The sequence below is a fragment of the Apostichopus japonicus genome, chromosome 20 (genome assembly GCF_037975245.1).
Source record: "Apostichopus japonicus isolate 1M-3 chromosome 20, ASM3797524v1, whole genome shotgun sequence".
NCBI lineage: Eukaryota > Metazoa > Echinodermata > Holothuroidea > Aspidochirotida > Stichopodidae > Apostichopus > Apostichopus japonicus.
This window is the reverse complement of record NC_092580.1, coordinates 6,407,774-6,429,607: the sequence shown is the minus strand read 5'-3', so window position 1 is coordinate 6,429,607 and position 21,834 is coordinate 6,407,774. Positions and strand designations below refer to the sequence as shown.

General features: G+C 35.6%; 3 protein-coding genes across 9 annotated transcripts in view; 1 reads left to right on the top strand and 2 right to left on the bottom strand.

Annotated features, from left to right (window-relative positions):
• LOC139961180 (synapsin-like) overlaps positions 1 to 21,834 on the bottom strand; it is a 545,708-nt gene that overhangs the window by 129,717 nt on the left and 394,157 nt on the right. The gene's annotated exons all lie outside the window — the stretch shown is intronic.
• The window catches only part of LOC139961191 (uncharacterized), a 234,028-nt gene that overhangs the window by 72,313 nt on the left and 139,881 nt on the right, over positions 1 to 21,834 (bottom strand). The gene's annotated exons all lie outside the window — the stretch shown is intronic.
• LOC139961168 (uncharacterized) lies at positions 1,342 to 13,119 on the top strand. 3 transcript variants are annotated; one of them, XM_071960130.1, is made up of 5 exons: positions 1,383 to 1,622; positions 9,220 to 9,344; positions 10,250 to 10,492; positions 11,151 to 11,284; positions 11,518 to 13,119. In XM_071960130.1, the coding sequence occupies exons 2-5, from the start codon at positions 9,230 to 9,232 to the stop codon at positions 11,875 to 11,877; spliced, it is 852 nt and encodes a 283-aa protein (XP_071816231.1). In that variant the 5' UTR covers positions 1,383 to 1,622; positions 9,220 to 9,229; the 3' UTR covers positions 11,878 to 13,119. The 3 variants fall into 3 exon arrangements, with proteins under 3 accessions (XP_071816230.1, XP_071816231.1, XP_071816232.1); XM_071960131.1 differs by lacking the exon at positions 1,383 to 1,622 and adding an exon at positions 8,499 to 8,615; XM_071960129.1 differs by lacking the exon at positions 9,220 to 9,344 and having other exon boundaries at positions 1,342 to 1,622.

The window sequence follows — 21,834 nt, the reverse complement described above, 5'->3', positions numbered from 1 at the left end:
CCCATTGGTACCAGCCGTCACTATGCATACCAGAGATTAAACATAGTTTAAAAGTGCATATTTTTAAATTAGAATAGCTGTAACAATATTACTACCACTGACAGCAACCATAAAATTCTGCCTAAAGTCATCGTTTAAAAGAAAACCTATGCTTCCTACATAAGAAAGTGTTTACTAAGAATTTGAGTAGCAGTGGCGGAGCGTCCATACAGTCAGGAGGGCGGATGCCACCCCTGACGGACCCAAATGGACTGCTGGCGCCCTTTTCAGCTTTTTACCACTTTTTACTTATTAGCGATTATTGACTTTTTTATTGCGCTCTTATCTACCTATTGACATTTGTCACATTTTGTTGGTATAATTTTCTGACAAAATGCTCTAACGGTGGTCTTTAATTTATCGGCACTTCCGTTGTACGAAACTATTTCCAAGAACTGTACATGCATGGTTTTCGATCTATTTTTAGACGATATGCCACACGCAGTGGCTGAAATAGTAATAAACACCAAACTTTAACTAGGCATGCAGTGTACGTTATACGCCGCTCCATGATCAGATCATTTCCGGCGAGCTAGGGAGTATCTTTACTCAAAAAATGTCTGTACGCTCCGCGCCAACCTGTGGTGGCGCTCCCCTTAGACAGTGTCGAAAGCGCCCCTACAGACCATTCTTGCCCCCCCCCCGACCAATACCCCTAGCTCCGCCACTGTTGATTAGCTTATATTAACCATACACTTCAGCTTTCTGATAACTCTGTTGCCAAGGAGAAGGGGACAGGGCAAGGATATCTTGCAACATTCTGAAGTAGAGGATTTCATTTGTTTCAAATATTTGTTTCCTCCACAACAAGATTAGGTTTATAGATATACATGATTAATTAAAACTATGGTACAACATAGATGTGAAAGAAAGTGCTTTTAAAGGAGGCCTTGGGACTTACAATGTAGCACACTCTTATAATGAGAAGGAAGAAGGACAAATTGTTAGGATGGAATACATTAGAAGCATCTCACACTTAAGGAAACTGGGTTTGACAAAATTAAACTATGATAGTAATATTGAGACTTATTTATTCTCGTACTTCAAGACAAGTGTGACCCCCTTTAAAAACATAATTTCATTGCTATCACCCATTGCCATATGTATCATATCACAAAGCTGACCTTCCTGTCAATTTCTGCATTAGCTGTCAAATTTGACAACTGGTTTGTTTAATAGAATTCAAGAGGAAACCACCACAAATAGATAATCTTTTTACTGATTCATTTGATTCATTTGCCTGTTATTCCAATCCATCCTCCTTTTTTTCCCTTTCCAAAAAAGGATGATTTATGTCTTTTAACTTTCGCATTGGATCAAATTTAAAAAAAGTGAAAACGGAAAGGATGTTAACATTGAACAAAACACCTGTTGCTATGGCCTGGAGAAGAATTGTTGGAATCAAAATGTATAGTGGAATTAAATGTTATATAGTTTCCATTGGTTGGACAGCTGGAGTCAGTTGGGGATTAGCATACCATCCAGGGCAGACACAGATACTGGAAGTTACTGTGTGATATTAGAAACTAGTACAGTCTGGGAATTAACCAGGATTACTTTGATACAGATCCATTATCAAACAGGTAAGAAATTAATTAAGTAATTAAGTAATTATTAATTTTACTACACTAGTTATTTATATTCTTCTTAAATCCTTATTCACAGTATTGTTAAACTATCTAAATGGGAACCCTTTGGCCAAATCTCCTTCGAATACAGTTTACATACTAGGTCTCATGGGTTAATGTGTATTATAAAACTGTTTATCTTTGTGGATCTCATCACAGGATGCTAACTTGAAATAAAGATAAATTCAGTGGTCACAGGCTGGTGCCAATTGGCATCTTGGGCAGTGCCCCTTCTAGAAATTCCTAAAAATAAGGATTAGATTTATATGAAGATGAATGGACACATCATTTATGATTCTACTATATATCTGCATTTAAACAAAATGTCCTTGGTTCTAAAATGAGGCTTGTTTGTTTAAATTACATAGTGGCCCTTTTTGGCTGAACAACTTGTTTCCTTGTACATTACACCATCCCTCGCATCCTTTGCGTGAGATTATGGGGCAAATTTCATTCAGCCCCGCTAAACCCAGTAAAGGCATGTGCACTTACATTTTATCTGCTAAGATGAAGTATGCTGATTGGTCAATTTAGCTGAAATATGGGCAGCATTCAGCTTGCTCTCCCTGTCCGATTCTCGTACAGTATGCCTGCAACAGTAACAATGCTTTTGTGCAGTACTTAGTTTGTACTTGATCATGTGAAATGCATGTTGAAAAGCATTACAAGTATCAGTATGGAGTTCTCACAGGTGCTGAGCTAAACATTGTTAACTGCCTGTGCCCTAGCCCTCTTCTACATACAACAGAGCCCTAGGTAACTGCACTTGCAATATGAATACAGGAAAACGTTTATAAATTCATCTATCTTCTTTCTGTAGCACAGCTTGAGTGGAATTATTGTTCCAAAGCCCCATGCAACCTCTACTGTCATCATCCTCCCTATCCACAAGTCCCCTGCATCATTAAATCGACCAGCCGTTAGTCTGAGTTATTATTTTTTTTTTTAAATGGTCAAATTGTGATTTTATGGTCTGTTTAGTGCGCATCCAATGCCATTCAAAGATAGTTATATGCTTCATTCTAATGCCCACAATTTTATAAATACCACAAAGCTTTATTCTTGTCTGTGAAATGGACTTGAAACTTTGAAGATATGCTTTAAAAATGTCTTCTTCAAAACTTAGAAACAAAATTGTACATACACTAATGGTGAACTCACAGTATCGTATGCTTGCTTTCTGAGAGCTCATAAGCCTAACATGCATATTTTTTCTTATAGCTTTAAAGGATCTGTTACAACAACTATAAAGGTCAAAGCTCTTTCGTACTAATATGACCTTATAATTTATATTTGCTGTTCTTTTTTCTATATTACTATTCTTTGCTCTACTTAATATTATCTCATAAATAGGTCTATAATTTATAAACCATCAAGAACAGTTCAATGCAATTTTGTTATGATTGATTACAATTGATAAACACAGAAATAGTATATGATGAAAGAAAGAAACAGACCATTACATAAAGGTTTATATAATTAAATAAAATCCAGATGTTCCTTAAAAAAGATTAAAGCATGCTCCTGATTTCCATGCAAACTTCCTTCCATTCTTTTTGATCTAAAAATCTTCACATAAACATGTTTTTCTTTCATCGACTTTTCCAAAAATAATTTGTTTACATTGAACCTGCTAGCGATGTAATGGTTCGTTTGCTTCAGGTTCATAAAGTTTACAAAATGCTGTATAATACATATGTGCACATATTGTGTTCTGATACTGTTTAATATGTTGTATACAATATTACTGTGTTAAGTTTGAAGTGCAATGTCAAACAAATTTAAATACAACTGGAGCTACCACATAAAGGTCTACTCAAAAGGTCAATTCCTTTGTTTAAAGAACTCCCTGGTATTTTGAAACCTTTACATAATTCCTCAAAGGAACAATAAAATGTTGTCACAAGCTATGACCTATCTAAATCATGTTCCTCTGGGTTTTAAAAGATCATTCCCAAAATACCATTAAACATGATAAGTTTCCTATGAAAGTAAATAATGGTGTATCATATGATTTTATCATGAGCATACTATACTAATATATTTCCAAGGTTATGGTCACCTGAAGGAAAGGGAATTAGATATATTATCAAATGATATAGCTTAATTTACCCAAGGGGAACAGATAAAGTTAACATCTATTCCCACTGTCAAAAGCTAGCAAATGTCAATCCTGTGGGCAATTCCATAACTTGCATATGGAACACAGGGAAGATAAGAGCTTGTATTACATAATACATTCTTTGTGGGAAACGGAAGGAGGTGATGAATTCCATATAATAAAACATTGTGTTTTCTCTTCGACCCCACCTCATTCCTTCTATATTAAACATTTCTATTGATATAATTTCAGATAAATAATGAAATCAAAACTACACTACAGTATGAAATGTTTCCCCGAAAGGAAATGAGGACGGTATTGAAGAACTTAATTCCTATCCGCGTAACATTTGTCACAGGGGTTCTACTCGTAATGCGTAAGGTTGTCATGTAATATATATATGAAAGTAGTCGAAAGAGAACATTATTTCAGAACACAAAAAATATGCATGCTCCTAATACGTCTTCTACAGGGCAAGCAGTGTTTGTCGTTATAGATATATTTCTATTTCTGTTCTTATTACAGCCAACTTACATGACCCCTATCAAATAATGGTATTAACCAAAGCTTTAGTACATGTACCATTGTATAGGGGGTTAACAATATCAAACACAACATATTTTAACATTTAAAGACATGTTAACTGATTATATTATCAACCTTTACTAATTTAATAGTTCAAAGAACAATTTAATGTTCCTTTGATAATTTTATTCTACCTGTTGAAAGATTTTTCTAACACTGACAAACAGTGCAGTCCCTAAGATTTTAGTAATAACAACCTTTCTGAGAAATGATGGTCTCCCGTCAACTGGCCAAACAACAAAGTTTTCGGCTTTGAGTACAGCATTTCTGTATGTTGCCGTGTTGGAGGAATCTACCATAATAGTAATTACCTGACTTTGCGATCGGAGTTATAGTCATTGCCGTCTTTGCAATCTGCTGACCCCCTGACAATTTTGTAAGGTCAGTAAAAGTTGTTTTCCCTTTTAGGAAACCAGACAGTCTTGACAGTTAAATGCGAGGTTGGATGTTAGCATCTCATTAACGTCCGATATCTGATTAACTACAGTCATTATGCAAAATTTTAATAGTGCTTGAGTTTCAGTGTAAAGTTATTTGTACACCAGAGCCCAGTTTACACGGTTTTTACAAAACATGCCCTTGAATTAATGAAACTGATACGAATAAAGTAGAATTGCACATGTTGATAGTGTAATCCTATTAATATGGGAAGTACATTTCCTTTTGACACCACCCAATTCATGTTAAACTGTATTAGACTAATCACAATACAAAGGAGTACAGAATGGTGGGAGTTGAGAGAAGCTTGTAAGTCTTACACCAGCAATATAAGTTCATGCCAGGTCATAGACAGGTCAGTGCATATATTCAGTGGGATTAAAAGCTAGTGTTGTCACCAAATATGCTCAAAAGATCACAAAAATGGTCAGCAAACAATTGTCACTATTTTAATACCTTTGATTACAGCAAAAGTCACACTTCTTTCCCATTCTTTCTACACACCTTGCCCCAGTTTTCTCTGTGAAGGTTCCATAAATATTTGTGATATCTTAATTTTCATTTCAATTTTGGATCGCTTTTACACTGTTATGCCATATGCTGATGTTCATCCCATCAAATGTATTTAAGAATGCCATTTAGGCTAAATTTACTTGTAAACTAGAAACTACTGTTAAATTTGTATGCCACTTTACGCTTCATAGTAAGGTGCACATTATCAAAACATCAAAAAGTATTTCAAAAGTCCAAGGTGCACATAGGACATTATTGCTTTAATACCCTGCAGATGGGATACTTATATGACACACTGTGTCACTTTCAAGGAAAGTTCACATAAAGTATTAAGAACACCCACTTCGTTATGATGATATTACAGGGCATAAATTACTACATCAGATCATTATTTTTTGCATGTTAAGCAATAATTGTAGGCCTAGTCCATCTATCTGTGATGCTTTATATTGTATGACCATCAAACTGGAACACAAAACAAACTGAAATATTCCACCTCCCAGAGATACTGTCCAGGCCCACTTTGTCCCAACAGATTGCTGGTTTGAATACAGCAGCTGTTTCTAAAGCTAGGTCGATTTGAGTACATTGTTGGTGAAATCAAGACCAAAATGAAATTGAATACATGTTCTTTAGCCCACGGACGAACCTCGACACTGGTTTGAAGTGATTGATCTACAAATTTGAAGAAAGGATGAAGTAAACTTTAAAGAGAGGAAAAAACAAAACCTTGCATCCCTGAGAGTTAAGTAACTTTTATTTAGATCCAATTCTAATGTATCCCTGCTACCCATGATACCCCAACATACACCCCTCCACAATACTCAACAACATGTATCACAATGCATGTAGTAACAACAGAATCAGAATTTGCTAAGGAACCTCCATATTGCTCCAAAAAAAGAATAATACACCAGAAAATGAATGTATGCAAGAATTAAGCTACAGTGTTTGCATACATGACCATTTTCGTAATGTATTTGGGGTCATTCAATACGCTGTTTATTATGCCATTTTTTGTCAATATTAACCGGTACGCTCCTGTGACAATTGGATAATTTGCCCTGTATGATCCCACGTTGACCCCTACTCCTAATCTGTGGGGATCAATACCAACAGGTGGTGTTAAAGAAAACTGGAACTTGAAGGGTGAATATCACCCGATATTATTAACATTTAGTTTTTCTTTACAAGTTTATCTGAGGGCAAGAAAAGGGCAATAAGTCCAAAGGAAATGAAGACATCCTGTTTGACCAAGCAATATCTTTTTGCCTTCTTTGAAATTGTTGGAAATATCCTGTCCTGTTTGAAAGATTCAAAGCTAATGACGTGAAATACTTCCTGACATGCTGCATAAACCATCTCCATCTAGAAATTGGTGCAGGAGTAGATTTACTTTTGACTGATGAAAGCATCCTGGTGCAATGTATATTCAATTGCTGCATGGATATTGATTTCTCGAATCAAACAGATGTGTTACACACTGACACGTGTTACACACTGACATGTGTTATACACTGACACATGTTACACACTGACGGCAAAATATTTTAACTTACTTCAGTATTCGCTCTACGTTTTGACCTTCCAAATTTACCTTATGAGCATGTGATGTAAACAGTATATCAATGCCTCCAAATGTACTCATTTTAAGTTGCATCCCAACAGGAAACTTGAAATCTTAAATTGATTAAAGGATGACTTTAGGCACATCTACTTATTTTGAAATGTAAGTTGACGATTAATAAACATATATGCTATCAGTTTATTTTGTTGTATTTCTATAATTTCAATTTTTGCAAAGCGATCCCTAACAAATCTGAAGCTCATCAATTACAATGACTGGACTACATAGTCTACACACAGACTGTGAGGTCAGTTCCTCAGAGGCAACACCTAACTCAATGGGGAAAACAGAAGTCTTTTATGGACTTATATGACATGTTTAGATTACAAATTTCCCAAGGACAAAAAGTACTGAATGTGCCATTTGAGGGAGCTCTTGGCATTTTAGGTCCATATTGCTGACAGAGATCTTTCAGAAGTGGTGGAAAAGAGCTGGGTATCATCATTTTTTCATGGAGTACATTTTTGATGATATGATTGCTAATCTGAGAGGTCTAGATTTAGCAGAATCATAATCACATATTATTCATTTCTCTTAAAGTGATACATCTATCACTAAAACTCATTAAAATGAATCAAAGGGTATAAAAAGGGAATATGGTGTTATTTCAATGGGTGGGAGGCTAGGGTGAAAGCTGGGTCTAAGGATTCGTTGGTAGGAATGTCGCTAGTCACCACCCAATGGTTATAACACTGGTCTCTATAAGAAATTGTAACTAAATGATGTCACATAATATAAATGTAACACGTGGTATAGAAAACGAATAAAACAAAAGAAAAATAAATCAACAAAACTAAACATATGGTTACAATTACTTAACTTAACTAAACTTAACTTGCACTATTAAATAATCTTGTTGTTTTATACCTCATTAATAGAGAAATTAGTTTAAGGAGCTAGGAACTGCACAAATAGGTACCATCAAGTGACTACTAATACTCACTCTCACACAGACTTGTGTTAAACTAAATCATACCCCTTTAAGTACGGTTTGGTTTAAAGAAAATATAACTTCATGCTTCTGTCTCCTTTCAGAATAAATCTTTTTAACCTAAATACCAAGTATTCATGTTACAAATTATAGTATGGCATCAAACATTATACTACAAAATATGAAAGAAAAAAAGGGAAAACAATATTTTGATATAAAAGCTGATCAATTTTCAATTCAAATCCTGTTTTCTTTCTATTTGGTCCCCAAACCAATCCCTTGAGGACATAAAAAATAACCCAGCATGTTTTGACATTTGTCAGTGACAAAACGGCTTTGAAGAATTAGTCTATACAGGACACTTGTATTTCCTGACCTAATTTGTATGACTAGGTTCATGGGGAAACCATCCACATCTACACAAAAAATACCGGAAAAATGGGTCAGGTAGAGTTATCTAACTTACGCTCATGATCTGGATGAATAATTAAGTGACCCGTAACTATGATTCAGGAACCATTTTAAGTACAAATTTGTTTGTAGAACCAATTAAATACATAATCATTCAGACAACTGATGTTCTAAGGAAATAAATCACAATATGATAGTACATATGTTACTATTAAATGAAATATTCTTTAATGTGATGGTCTTAATATTGAATGGAACTTTGCCTTGCAACCAGCAGTGGTTGAAGATTGCAGACAGAAATTGTCACTTATGTCTTTGATGTAGAGAGAACAACTTTACAAGGTAAAATCTGATATTATTTTTACATACATGTCCCTGATTGATGTGTCAGTTCAAGCATACACACGCACGCACACATTCACACATATACAGACATATATGTGTGTGTAAATATATATATATATATATCTATATATATATACATCACAATATTCAATTCATCAACCTGATATTTTATTGAAGAAAGCAGGAGTAAATGTATTTTCTCATCACATGGCTTCCTAAACTTACTGCATGTCCAACCACTTTTTAATTTATTATATTTCAGTGGTATCATAATGTGGTTTCCTTACTGCATATTTACTGATGTTCTCTTATCTTTCATAGGTATCATTGTACAGTGTTTTATACAAACTGTTTGTGGATGTTTCATTATATTTCAGTATTATCAACATGTAGTTTCTTCCTGCATGTCTGCTGATTTCTTATTACATTTCAGTGTTATCATCATGTACTTTTGTCCTGCATGTCTACTGATGGTCTGATATCTTTCAGTGTTATCACCATGTGGTTTCTTCCTGCATGTCTGCTGATTTCTTATTATATTTCAGTGTTATCATCATGTACTTTTGTCCTGCATGTCTACTGATGGTCTGTTATCTTTCAGTGTTATCACCATGTGGTTTCTTCCTGCATGTCTATTGATGTTAATACAAGCTGCCAGAGGAAAGGAACAATGTATCTGCAGTCAGCTTCATCACCCTCAAGATAAATTCTGTTCAGCAGATTTTGGTAAGATGTATGTCACATTTTAATGGTCACTATGTTGTTGTTACACTGAATTAATCTGTTAATAATTTGTTTATATACTGCAAATAGGGATGGAGGGATGGAGGACAGGTATGGAGAAAAGGAAGGGGGGGCAAGGAAAAGTCTTTCCTTTCTTGGCTGTTGAGACCATGAGGTTGAATGGTGCAGAGTTTGACTCTTCACAGTGTTGACTGTGGATCTGTAGAAGCATTTCTTAAGAACAGTCTTGTATCACCTACAAACTAGCTTGCACTATACAACTTCAAATATGAACTTCTGTCTACAGTGTTTCAAAAAAACCTGTTAACAGTTTAATGAATTGTGCGGGGTGATGGACAAGAAGAAAAGGGCAAAAGAAAATGTATCATGTATGTAATGTGTCATGTGTCATGTGTGTCATGTGTCATGTATGTAATGTATCATGTATGTAATGCATCATGTATATGTAATGCATCATGTATGTAATGCATCATGTATATATAATGCATCATGTATGTAATGCATCATGTATATGTAATGCATCATGTATGTAATGCATCGTGTATATATAATGCATCATGTATGTAATGCATCATGTATATGTAATGCATCATGTATGTAACGCATCATGTATATATAATGCATCATGTATGTAATGCATCATGTATATGTAATGCATCATGTATGTAATGCATCATGTATATATAATGCATCATGTATGTAATGTATCATGTATGAAATGTGTCATGTATGTTGTATTTTAGGTTTACGTCAGGTTCTACTCACTGATTGTTATGATGTGCTGTATGTTATTCCAATTTAATGTCACATTCTTTGGGAGGTTAAACCTTGCCTCAGTCCTTTCTAAATATATCCTCTCCTGCTACCTCCCCGTCTCTTGTTTGCAGCATTCCGAGTGGAGCTTCTTGATGGTTATGACAGTCCAGCTCCTGGGGAAGCAGATGAGGATCAGCTGTTTTACAGTTATTGGATGTACACAGCACAGATTGTGGAGGTCTTTAAAGGCGCAGAGTCTGATATGAGGGCCAATGTGGATGACATTCTTGATTTCTACACACCTCAGAGAGCATTATGTGGAAGAGTTTCTTTGTATGATGAAGAACAACCATCCAATGAATACCTCTTCACAGGTGAAATACAACTCTCACTTACATTATTTCAAGAGGTGAACAAAAGACTACAGAATGAGAAGTGTCCAAATTCTGAGGGAGGACTACACCCATTGAAAAAAAGAGAAGGCTAATTGCTGTAAACACACTACTAACCATCTGTGTAATATGTGGCTGTTTAAGAAATGATGAAACAAGATAAACAATTTCCTTGCATTGCTTGTTAAAGTACATTTGGAAGTGAAAGTATTTGTCAACACAATATGTGAAAGGACTAGAATGTAGCTATTTTGAATTAAATTTGAAAAGGTTAATCTTTATATCAAGATTAGCTGCAATTTATAACCAAAATATTATTTAGGAGACTCATTAGCCAACTGTCAAAAGGAAAGGCCTTTTCAGGTGCATGTGTTGGAATGCAGCTGCATAATGATTAACTACCCCTCTTAACCTGATTAACTACCCCTCTTAACCTGATTAACTACGCCTCTTAACCTGATTAACTCCCCCTCTTAACCCCATGTCATCATGTCACCATTGGAATGGGCAAGTGGCTCCTACATCCATCTACTTTACTCCATTTTTGCTGCCATTGTTTGATCAAGTGCTTCTCACTATAAAAGCTATATCCTATAAACAATTGGCCTTTTTCTTAAAAATGGCTTTTTTCTTAAAACAGGCACCATTGAGGTATCCGAGAGTGGTGTTACTTATGCTGCAATCACCGGCTGTACTTGGGTAGAAAAGTGGTCTGACCTAAAAGAGGAACAGATTGAAGGATTGAGGGGTTCCTACAGTTCATGTAACTGTACTGTGAGTATATACATGACTAAAACTTGAATGGATGATGCTGTTTTATTATTGTTGTTTCAAACTATAGAAATACAATGTGTGTCATCCTATGGCTAAATGGTATAATCACCTTTCTAAATTTTATTTTGGAGCTATAGAAGCAAGAACTAACCTACAAATGAATTACAAACAATAGGTGATATATGCCTATGTGTACATAATGAACACACAATCTGGTAATGTTTCCTATACAGATATACCCTGTCAGTGGAGAGAAGTTCACTGGTAAACCTCCAAGGAACAGATTCAATATCCAGACATGCGTATTTAATCCTGTGAGTGCAAAGAATCTTCAGGTAACTGACTGTGAACTTTTGTACGGCTCTTGCATCTGGAACGGAGAAAGAAATGGCTGTGAATGGAAGAATGAAGGGCTGTTTCAGACATGCTTCCAGGCAAGAAAGCAGAGCTTGGTACGCAAAGGAAAGCCTGCTGTTTCTACCAGGGCAGAATGTTCACTGTTCAATGGACGGAAAAAGAAGCAATGTATCATGAAGTTCTTGAAAGCCGCGAGAAAAGAGAGGCCAATGGTTGGAAGAAGATCACGGCACTAAACAGAAGGATTAGCAAGTACTGAAGAGAATATAACTACCTTCTAGGATCATATGGTGTGATACCCTTAAAATCAAAATCAAATATTCTGCAACAAAATTGTTACTGGAGTGTCTGCCAACTTGTTTTCCCATTACTGAGACAGAAGAGAAGCTAGCCTACTTTTAAGAATGAATTGCAAACATTATACTCAAGCACATCCAGACTGCCAAGTGGGTCAAATATTACATGAGCCCTACTTTTACTACTCCATGTAAATAGACCATCTGCAACACTCTTAATAAGTAAAAAATGTAAAGCTGATTAAGTCCTTTTATTTTGATTTCTACAAATGTTGAGGGTCTATTCTTCTTACTGACTGGAAGATGGGCAAATATCCCAGCAACGAGATCTTACATGTACATATATGATTAGCTACTATGATGTATCAAATCAGACATCTGCTACACAGTCATCACCTCATATTTTAAACATAATTTGTCTCAGACTTATGCATGATTTTCTAACTCATTTGTATTTTCCTCCAGTTTTTAACATATTATAATCCATTATGGGAAATATTTTCCTCCAAATTATTTGTACATATATGTTCCTGGTAAGAGACTAAGAAGGAAACCATGAAAGTGAAGGCATATCAGAAAGTGGCAATTAAAGTTTGATCACAGAATAAGAAAAAAAATTAAAAAATTAAAAGCCAATAATAGTCTGCCTTCAAGAAGTAGATGAAAGGACTACTTGAGAAAAATTGCAAGAGGAAAATCCATTTACTACACTAATCACTGTTGAAAAGGTGCGTAAGAGAAACATGCAAGTTGGTAGAAGTAACTTGAATAGTTTCTACAATGATATTACAACTTTTGTTTAGATTTATTGCATGTGTCAGAAGAGAAAAGCTTAACATTGTCAGTTTCCTAAATTTCTTATTGCTTAACATTGTCAGTTTCCTAAATTTCTTATATACAAAAAGGAAATTTGCTGTAGAAATATCCCACTGCACAAAGTAAACACATGCATATTCATTATCTGTCATCTTTAAAGCAAAAATAATTGTAACATGTTAAATGTTCTGAGGGTTTGGTATAGAGCCTTTGAATGTGTAAGGGCACATTGATATGCATTTTTTGGTGTTTTTTTTGCGCTTCAAATTCTTTATTCATATAATTTATGTATCTTTCATTTTTTTTTATACAGTTTTCCTTTTAATCCCCATAAAAAATAAATGATAAGTCAATCATTTAATAAGCTGACTTTGTCATATTATATCATCTTTCCATTATGGCTAAGGAAACCATCCATGCGAAAAAAAACAAATAAACATGTGACATTCAACTTGATAATGCCTGCAGTGTAAACGAAAATGTTACAATCCGAAGAAGAGAGCAGTGTGAAGTTGATCATTTCTATCCCAAATTACATCAAATCGCCATTCATAGACAAGAACAGCAATGCTGCAGGAGCACAGCTAAGATTCTGTTTGAGAAATTTGTTTTGATTGGCAAAATTTCTGAGCAGTTTATCCATTTGTTTGTGCGAACTATATAAGACAAAGGCGAGATAACGGTGTCATCCCATCTCCTTTCCTCCTGAAATGCGGTGACTATTTCCCAAAATGGACTGATTTCAATCGTTTTTAGCCCTAATTACTGTAGGGTGTATCTGAACTGCCCCTTGTTAGTCCCTGAAAATTTCCCATATTGTCTTATTCCGGGAAATTTCCTTCAAAGTGGAAATATTGCCACAAACTTATTTTATGCAATATATCATTGTATTTATATCTAGGGATAAACTGTGCCCCATTGCAAAAACAAAGAACCAACGGTATATGCATGAAATAATAGAAAGAAAAAAAAGTAAAACAAAGTATTCCTCTGCTAATTCTGCTAAAATGTTGTGGATATTATGTTTGAATTGGGCTGACCCAAAAGTGCTCATTTAAATTGCCCCTATACTATATTAGAGCAACCTGTAACTTGTTTATAATTGACGTACCACCGAGAAACGTTAAAGAACAGAAATCAGAATCAGCTCCAACAATAAAGGTCATTCTCACATGTTGTATTCCACACACAAACTGTGGAAAAGTACAAATTGCAAATCTGCCAAGTAGTCCTTTTACAGAGAATGATAATAAAAATTAGATAGAAAGCCTGAATAACAAGTAAATATTTGACTTGATAAAGTCTCCCATGGGTGGATTATTTCCCAAAATGATGGGAAAATTATGATGGAAGACATTTTGCTACTCACTATAAAATGCATATGGTCATGAATACTAAAAAGTTGAAAACAAATTTCATGATCATTGAATGATCTGTGGCCTATATTTTTTTATCACAACTGAAAACTCTACAGAAGACCCTGTTTTAGGCCATCACATAACATTGTTCACCACCATTCAAACAATATATCCACAACATTGCAGTAGATTTGGACAAACACTCTAGGAGTAACATTTTTTATGCTTTCAGAAAATGACCTATCAAGACCTCAAATGACCTTCAAATCGATAAAATATGATCACATGTATGAAAACTTAACTCACACAAACCACTGATGAAAAGGTGGCAAAAAGTGATAGAATTTCGGCAGAATCGCACGATTGCTGTAGCTCAGCTGACAGCTTTCAGCTGAGCTAAACATGTGGTGTTTGTTATTATGTTGTTTCTTCTTGCGGATTAGTTGTACTAATTGATCTGATCACACTGGGGATTGGGTAGGTAGGGGATCGTAGGGATGGGGGAAGACTGGAATTAAATGCTTTGGAAGTACTGGCATTAAAGCCACTCTGTCCACTGCACAAAGTAAAAGTTAATTATTCGAAGACCAATCTTTAGTAGTGTGGAATCAAAATCAGCATAATCTGTCTGTAAGCTAGAGTACTAACTTAAGCATGTATAAAATGCATTAACCTATGTTACACTTTAAATGGTGAACCTCGAGTAGCAAAGTGATCAGTGCCTAGTGATGGGGATCTGCATGCAGGCATGCTTTATATAGTTATAAAAGAGGCTTTGGGGCTGGGGGATTCATAGCAGAAAGAAGTTATACTCCACAATTACTATCACAAATAAGAAGCGAAGAAGTACAGAAGGGCCACAACCAAGCTTTTCTTACAGACTAGAGATGAAACGCCAAATATTATCAAGGACCTTTTATAATACCAGAAGAGAAGATAGATGAAGATCGTAATGTGTAGGGCCAATGTGTATAGGATTATACTGGGTGAAATTGGATATATTTAATGGATAGGGTTATTGGGTTGGGATATAATTTGGAGCTTAGGATTATGGATAGATAAACTGGGAATTAAGGGCTTTTATATCAAGTTTAAATTAGCATGTACTAATAGGGAGCTTGAATAAGTCTGGTGGAAACAAGTATGGTATATGGTAACAAACATATTACAGGGGGGGGGTGGGGGATTCATATCAGAGAGAATTTTATCCTCTAAAATAAAGAAGCAGGTAAGTATTTGGATTGTGTTAATGGGGTTGGGGTGTATGGAAGCTAAGATATTGATTCGGAGAAAGGGAAATAACTCAATATAATGGATAGATGGAATGTGAAGAAAGGGCTTTAAAGTGAGGTTAAAAGAATATGAACTTATTTATAGAAAGTTGGAATATGCCCACAGGGCTGGTGTTGATATTTTGTACTGCTTGATGAGGAATGGAAGATTTACTGATGAGGCTAAATAGTGGATGATTCATTACAGTTCATCAAGATGCAATGGTACTGTAGCGGCGTAATTTGACACCGTCAACTGTTAGCGCCCTCAATTACCCTTGTGTTATCGCTAGTTCGAACTTACACCACTTCGACTTTCAACTTTGACCGCTCAACACGACAAGCTACCAACGACGTTAATCGCCTACATTAATCGCCTTATTATTACTTTCGATCGGATAATTCTTATCAACTTGAGAAACGTTCCTATCCGACCGCTATAGATGTATTTTATTGGAACCGCATTCCTTATTTCGTTACATTAACTTTTCGTATTTTGTGAAGGATCTAAACATACTTGTAATTAAGGATGGATCCTGTATTTTCTATTAAGTTATTTCGCAACGGACCGACCCAGTGGACAGTTAATTTCGTTTAAATTTGTTACCACCAAAGTACTCTTGTCAAAAGAGAATATGGGAGGTAGACTACAATGTCTTGGCAGAGAGGGGCTGATTGGCTCATAACAAGCATGTCATACATGTAGCCATGTTGGGAAAATTCCTGATATCATCTGTGTATCACATATGCAACACCAAATTATAGCAGATATTACATTAAAACTTTGGAATCCTCCCTCCATCTGTGACTAAATGGTTTAAAAAGGAAGAATGAGGTCAATATGAGATCCCTTTTACAGTAGATATTATCATTATTCCAGTAAATCCTATATGGAGACCCACCTCATTAAGTCGGAAATCTTTAAAACGTGAAGTCTAAACCTCTGTCTGCTGCTGGTGATACAAAGTTCATCACACCTTTTATGGACCGTGAATACGCCCACATCAAGACTAACACCACACAGAGATTATTTCCAGGTTAAAAAAAAATTTAAAGGGAAATATTGCATTTATTTGGAATTTTGATCATTCCATTGTCATTTACATATAGAAATTGTAGTGAGTTGGAAAATCCAGAACAGTGAAAAAACTTCCAGCCTCCACCAGGATTCAAACCTGGGCCTCCAACTGTATATGGGGACACCCTAACCACTAGGCTATGGATGCTGATTGTATGACCAGAGGTTCGAAACCCGTAAGGAAGGTTGTAATTCCACTGTAGGTGTACACCTGTATCCAACAAAACTGGTTCTGTTTTGGTGACATATTTTGCCTTACTCTAGAGATCAACCATGATTCTAATCAACAGGAAATCATTTGTGATTCCTAAAGCCGGATCTCGAAAGGGATGAACAGACTGTAAATGAAATGGAGGTAAAAGGCAAATGAATATACATATACACATATTTATAACTTGCAATTGGTGAAAGCAAGATTGCTGTGACAGAATTTTCTCAGGGAACCCTAATTAACAAGTAATTATCGTTTTCGTAAATGTTAACTGATTTGTTCTGCGAAACAATTATGCATGCAACCACACCTTTCTCATCCATATTTTGAACTCAACCAATCAAATCATCTCTATAACGTGACGTACTGTACTGCTATATTGCATGCAGTATAGTATAGTAGAACCTACATACAGTATTACGGTAGGTGGTGTATTAGTCGTATTAGTCGCAAATGCAGGGCGCATTAATACAGTAAAGGATATAGACTAGTCCTACACTGTGTTTGAAGACTAGGCCTTAGGTATAATCCAAAAATTTCGCTAACTAGGTTAAGCCATAGTAACGTTAACATGTTGTTCAATTTAACCAATCAGTTTCCAGGACTCTGGATATTCTCTGCCACATCCTAAATAGATATGATTGACAACACGTCAATGAGGTTGGTCTTTTCCGGAAACTGTGATAGTTTTAGTCAAGATTTCTTTATTTATATTGCAAATTTTGTAAAGTTAATATTCATTTTACACTTTTAATTGGAAAGCGGGTAAGTTTTGCTGAATAAACAGATTTTCAATGCAATATGCAACTCTTATTATATAACATTCGCTTAGGACTATATAATGCACTGTACTGTGTACACACACTTTCCTTTAATTGTATACGTTCACATACTGGTACTGTATATGGGACAGTGAGAAATCCAGAAATTTGCTGAGGCGACCTGACCTGACCTCTCTGCATGAAATGCATATGTAATAGAAAGAACATTTAAAGGTGCATAGCTGTTGGATAATCAGCCATTTGCCGACGAAAATGTTCATCCTTTTTGCTAAAATTTCGTAAGATTTTGTAAGACGTTTTTCACACAAAATATGTTTGGTACATGTTTGGAGTAGCGTAAGCATCACAACTTACTGGAATGTAGGCGTCACTTTGGGATGAGATTTAAACGCAGTATTTCCCATTCAAAAGATTCAAGAGAAAATATTAATGATCATTGCTGGAGCAACAAGTATAACCATAAAGGATTACCTCTTGTATCCAACTTTTTCAAGTTAATGCCTTACCTGTACACCTTTCAACTTTAACACTGAGCAATAGGCATGATCCTCCCTTGATGCTAGTCGATAACAGAGCTCAAATCACAGGGTCGATCAGCATATGCTTGCAAGCAGAGAGGAGTGGTGGAGCATGGAGACAAGAGGATGTCTATCTTGGTATAAAGAGTTTTGTCATTTATAGGCAATTCTGAAATTATTGCTGATTGGGGATAGACTGTTACTGACTGGGATGTAGATGCTGAGGGGGAGGGGTGGGGAAGTGGGGTGGAGGACTCAAGGGGTTGCATTTTCAGGTCTCTCTTATTTTCAAGCATACAAAACATGTTTAAAAAGAGGAATTACTCTGAAATTTCTTTGGCTGTATCTCCTTGTTTTTATTGAAGGAGAGAGGGAGGGGTAATACCCATTCCTCCCAATTCCTACATCCCTTGCTAAGATTCTAGTTTATTCATGTAGTTTCTCTCCAACTTTTATCAGTAACTGCCAATTAAATATCTGAAAAATTCACTTGATGAAGCAACAAATATAACATTATTATAATTCAGTAATCTCCATGTTACTCTATACAACGATAGTGTATGTTCTGGGATTAGAACAGAGATTCATGCTATACGTTGTTTTGCTCTTATTCTGTTCCTGACATCTTCATGTATGGACTTCAGCCAAGTTTCAATAGTGCATCCCATTTAAAACTGAACATTTCAAAACTATTCAATCTTTTCAGCTACTATCAGATCATTACACTATCTACGCTTCTGTATAAGTTTTATCTGTGTATATATAACATTAAAAATCATGCCACAAATAAATTAAAAATCTTGATGACAAGCCAAAAAAAAAAGAAAAAGAGTCAGATAATGATTTCATCAGTTTTCAATGAACTCACATTATAGTCAATTAGGGAAGCAGATGAATGGTTTTTATGCAGTGTTAAGTGATGTGGCAGCTTGAACCATTCCATCAACAACTAATTGGCCATTACCGCATCTTGAATGATCAAAATAACTAAACATCATTGGTTATATCGCATGATGTAGAAAACATACCTTGAGGTAACAAGTACAAAATTCTGTGCTCACGCACGTATGCATGTGCATCCATGCTGTACTTCCTGTAATTGTGGTTGTTTAATCCTTGATAGACTTAACAACACTCAATCAATGGTAGCCTAAGAGGGGTGGAATAGGAGGAGGTGAGGAGTATGGGCGGGCATTTGGGCAAAAAATACAATGATGAAACAAGAGACAAACAGACAAGAACAAAGATGAAAAGGAACAATAAGAATGTAGATAAACGACATGACTGGGCGAACTAAATGAAAGTTCGCCCCAACAATTGAGAGTTTTCCCCATAAATCAAAACGAACATTGGGGCAGAATCAAAACGAACATTGGGGCAGAATCAAAACGAACAGCCTCGTCTGCCTCTGCCCCAGTTAAAAACTTCCCTTGTGGGCACAATGACAACAGGACGATTAGCCCACACAGTTCACTGACCTTGTGAAGCACAGTGCAGCGTGGTTGGACAGAAGTGTTGTGCATACAAGATGTCGTAACTACATTTCATAATATATCACGATCAAGGAACACCAAAACAGCGGCATCTGTCCCTTTTAGTTCATAATAATAATAATAATAGGTGTTCGTTTGTTTCACGTGAACGTTCGTTTTGATTTTGTGCGAATGTTACATCTTTGTTTTATGCTGGCCCTTGTTTTTTTTGCTCTGAGCACTTGTTCATTTCGCCTGTGAGCGTTTGTTTTGATTTTTTCATATGTTCTTCTGCTTACAATACATCTTCTCTTTATGGTGGCGATTGATCTTTTTGTTCTGACAAGTGGATCAATTTTGTCTTCCTGGTGCTCCTTGTTTATCCTTTGGTTGCATGTGTTTGATATGTTTCGCTACATATGATTGTCTTTTTATTTTTATTTCTCTGCTTAAGTGAAGCCTTCCACAATTCTTACATTGGTATAAGATATGTTTGTTTCATCTTGCATATTTCTTCTTTTTCAATTTTCATTCTTCTTTATTCGTTTCATTGTTGTATTTTTGGCCCAAATGGCCGCCCAGAGAATTAGAACAGAAAGGGAGAAGTTGGAGGGTGTGGGAAAAAGAAAGTAAGTTGAAAGGCAAATATCATCCTAAATTGGTAATGTGTTGACTAGCCAGGAGGTGGTTGCATTTGATACTAGCTAGCAATCATGATCTGCACACGAAGGTAAAGCCCTAGATGTAAGAGTGGAATTAGAACTAATCAGAACTTATCTGGATTACAATGAATGGTCATCAGTTCTGACAGTAAAGTTTACTTTGCCTAAAATGCTGAAAGTTTTTTTCTTGAAGGTTCAAATTATTCCTAACCTATTGGATATTGTTAAATTAGATAATTAAATGTAAAACTGAGGATGAGTTTGGCCGAAAAAAATATTGGTGATATGAGCAGGTAGTGACTATTATTTCCCTTTTTGGCATTATATTGCATCTTTGGGGACAATATCGATGACCTTCAGACCTCAGGATTTGATCCTATTGTGGCGTTCAGCTCTAGTGTAGATGAAACCACTAAAGTTACAATTTATTTAATGTCTAACAGTTTGTCCTATCAGAGTGTGAAGTTCAATAACCTGTGCATGGAATGGTCAAAAGTACACACTGCACAATGTGACGGTCAACAGACATATAAACTAACCAGACTAGATCACTGCAAGCTAGAACAAACCCCTCAAGCACCAGACAGCTTGTCCAGGCAGATGAATTCAACAAATTTTCTTTACAACATTATTAAAAAAAAGGATTAACTTTTCTGATACTTTTTATATTGTATCCATTTACAAAAGGCTGGTATTTGAAACTGTAATAGCTAAATGGACGGAACTTTCAATTCCAAATACAAAGGTTCATTGCCAGGTCAGAAGTTAAAAGGAGTTCAGACATTAAACTTGGCAAATCTTAGATGCTGATATTATGACATGGCCTAACAAAGCTCTGAAGTCCTTACTTTGCTTATTCAAATATCTTTCATTCAAAACAGTTCAAAGTTTAAATTTTTTGTTTCCTTAGTTCAGAAGTATTAGTTTCAAAGATCGGATTTTCATACGTAGGGCCAGGGACAACTATGACACTGGGCCATTCTTTTGAAGTCTTTACAAATGCCTAGAACATTTGTTTCGTTTTGCTTCGTTTATTTCATTTTTTTTCTTTTTTACAATTACATTTACAATAATGAATAATACCAATGTCAAAGAAAGAAAAAAAGCATGGAAAATCTGTAAAAGCTACGCTTATACACTCATAAAGTGCAGATTCACCATGAAAAAATTAAATACAATACGCTAACTACACCCCCCCCCTCCCCACTTCCCAAAGGGGAAGCACATTCATGGGCATATAAAGAGTACAATTATTTGCCTGGGCCCCTTATTGACTCTGGGTCCCGTGCCTATTCCCTAACTTTTTCCCCCTTTTGGTTGTGTCTGACAGCAGATGTACCTAGTTTTAGTCTACTTTACTTGTAGAAACAGTATATATGAGCTGTTACTGATAAAGTGAGGCTATGAGAATTAATAATGAAATACTAGAAGTGGCAACTGACTGATTAAACTAAGGCATTTTTTTTTCACCAAGAGAAGGTTAAGTTCCACTGGCAGAAGGTGAAACACTGATATCTTAACAAAAAATTATTCCACATTGTTTGTTGAACAACTTTTATCAATAGCTTATCCCTAACTTAAGATATAGTTCATTGAATTTCATCCATTTGGAAAGGTTAAACCCTAGATTTTCCAAGGGATGGATCACAGTAGGTGGTCTATGGTTTTATCACTGTAGGTGTTGTTAAAGGCATTGAAGACTCGCCCAAAACCGTGTGCCGCGCTCTGA

Coding starts and splice junctions, on each gene's coding strand:
- LOC139961168 (XM_071960129.1), top strand. CDS start 1,463: ATGTTATATAGTTTCCATTGGTTGGACAGCTGGAGTCAGTTGGGGATT. Junction 10,493..11,150: donor CAATGAATACCTCTTCACAG/GTGAAATACAAC, acceptor TTCTTAAAACAG/GCACCATTGAGGTATCCGAG. Junction 11,285..11,517: donor ACAGTTCATGTAACTGTACT/GTGAGTATATAC, acceptor TTTCCTATACAG/ATATACCCTGTCAGTGGAGA.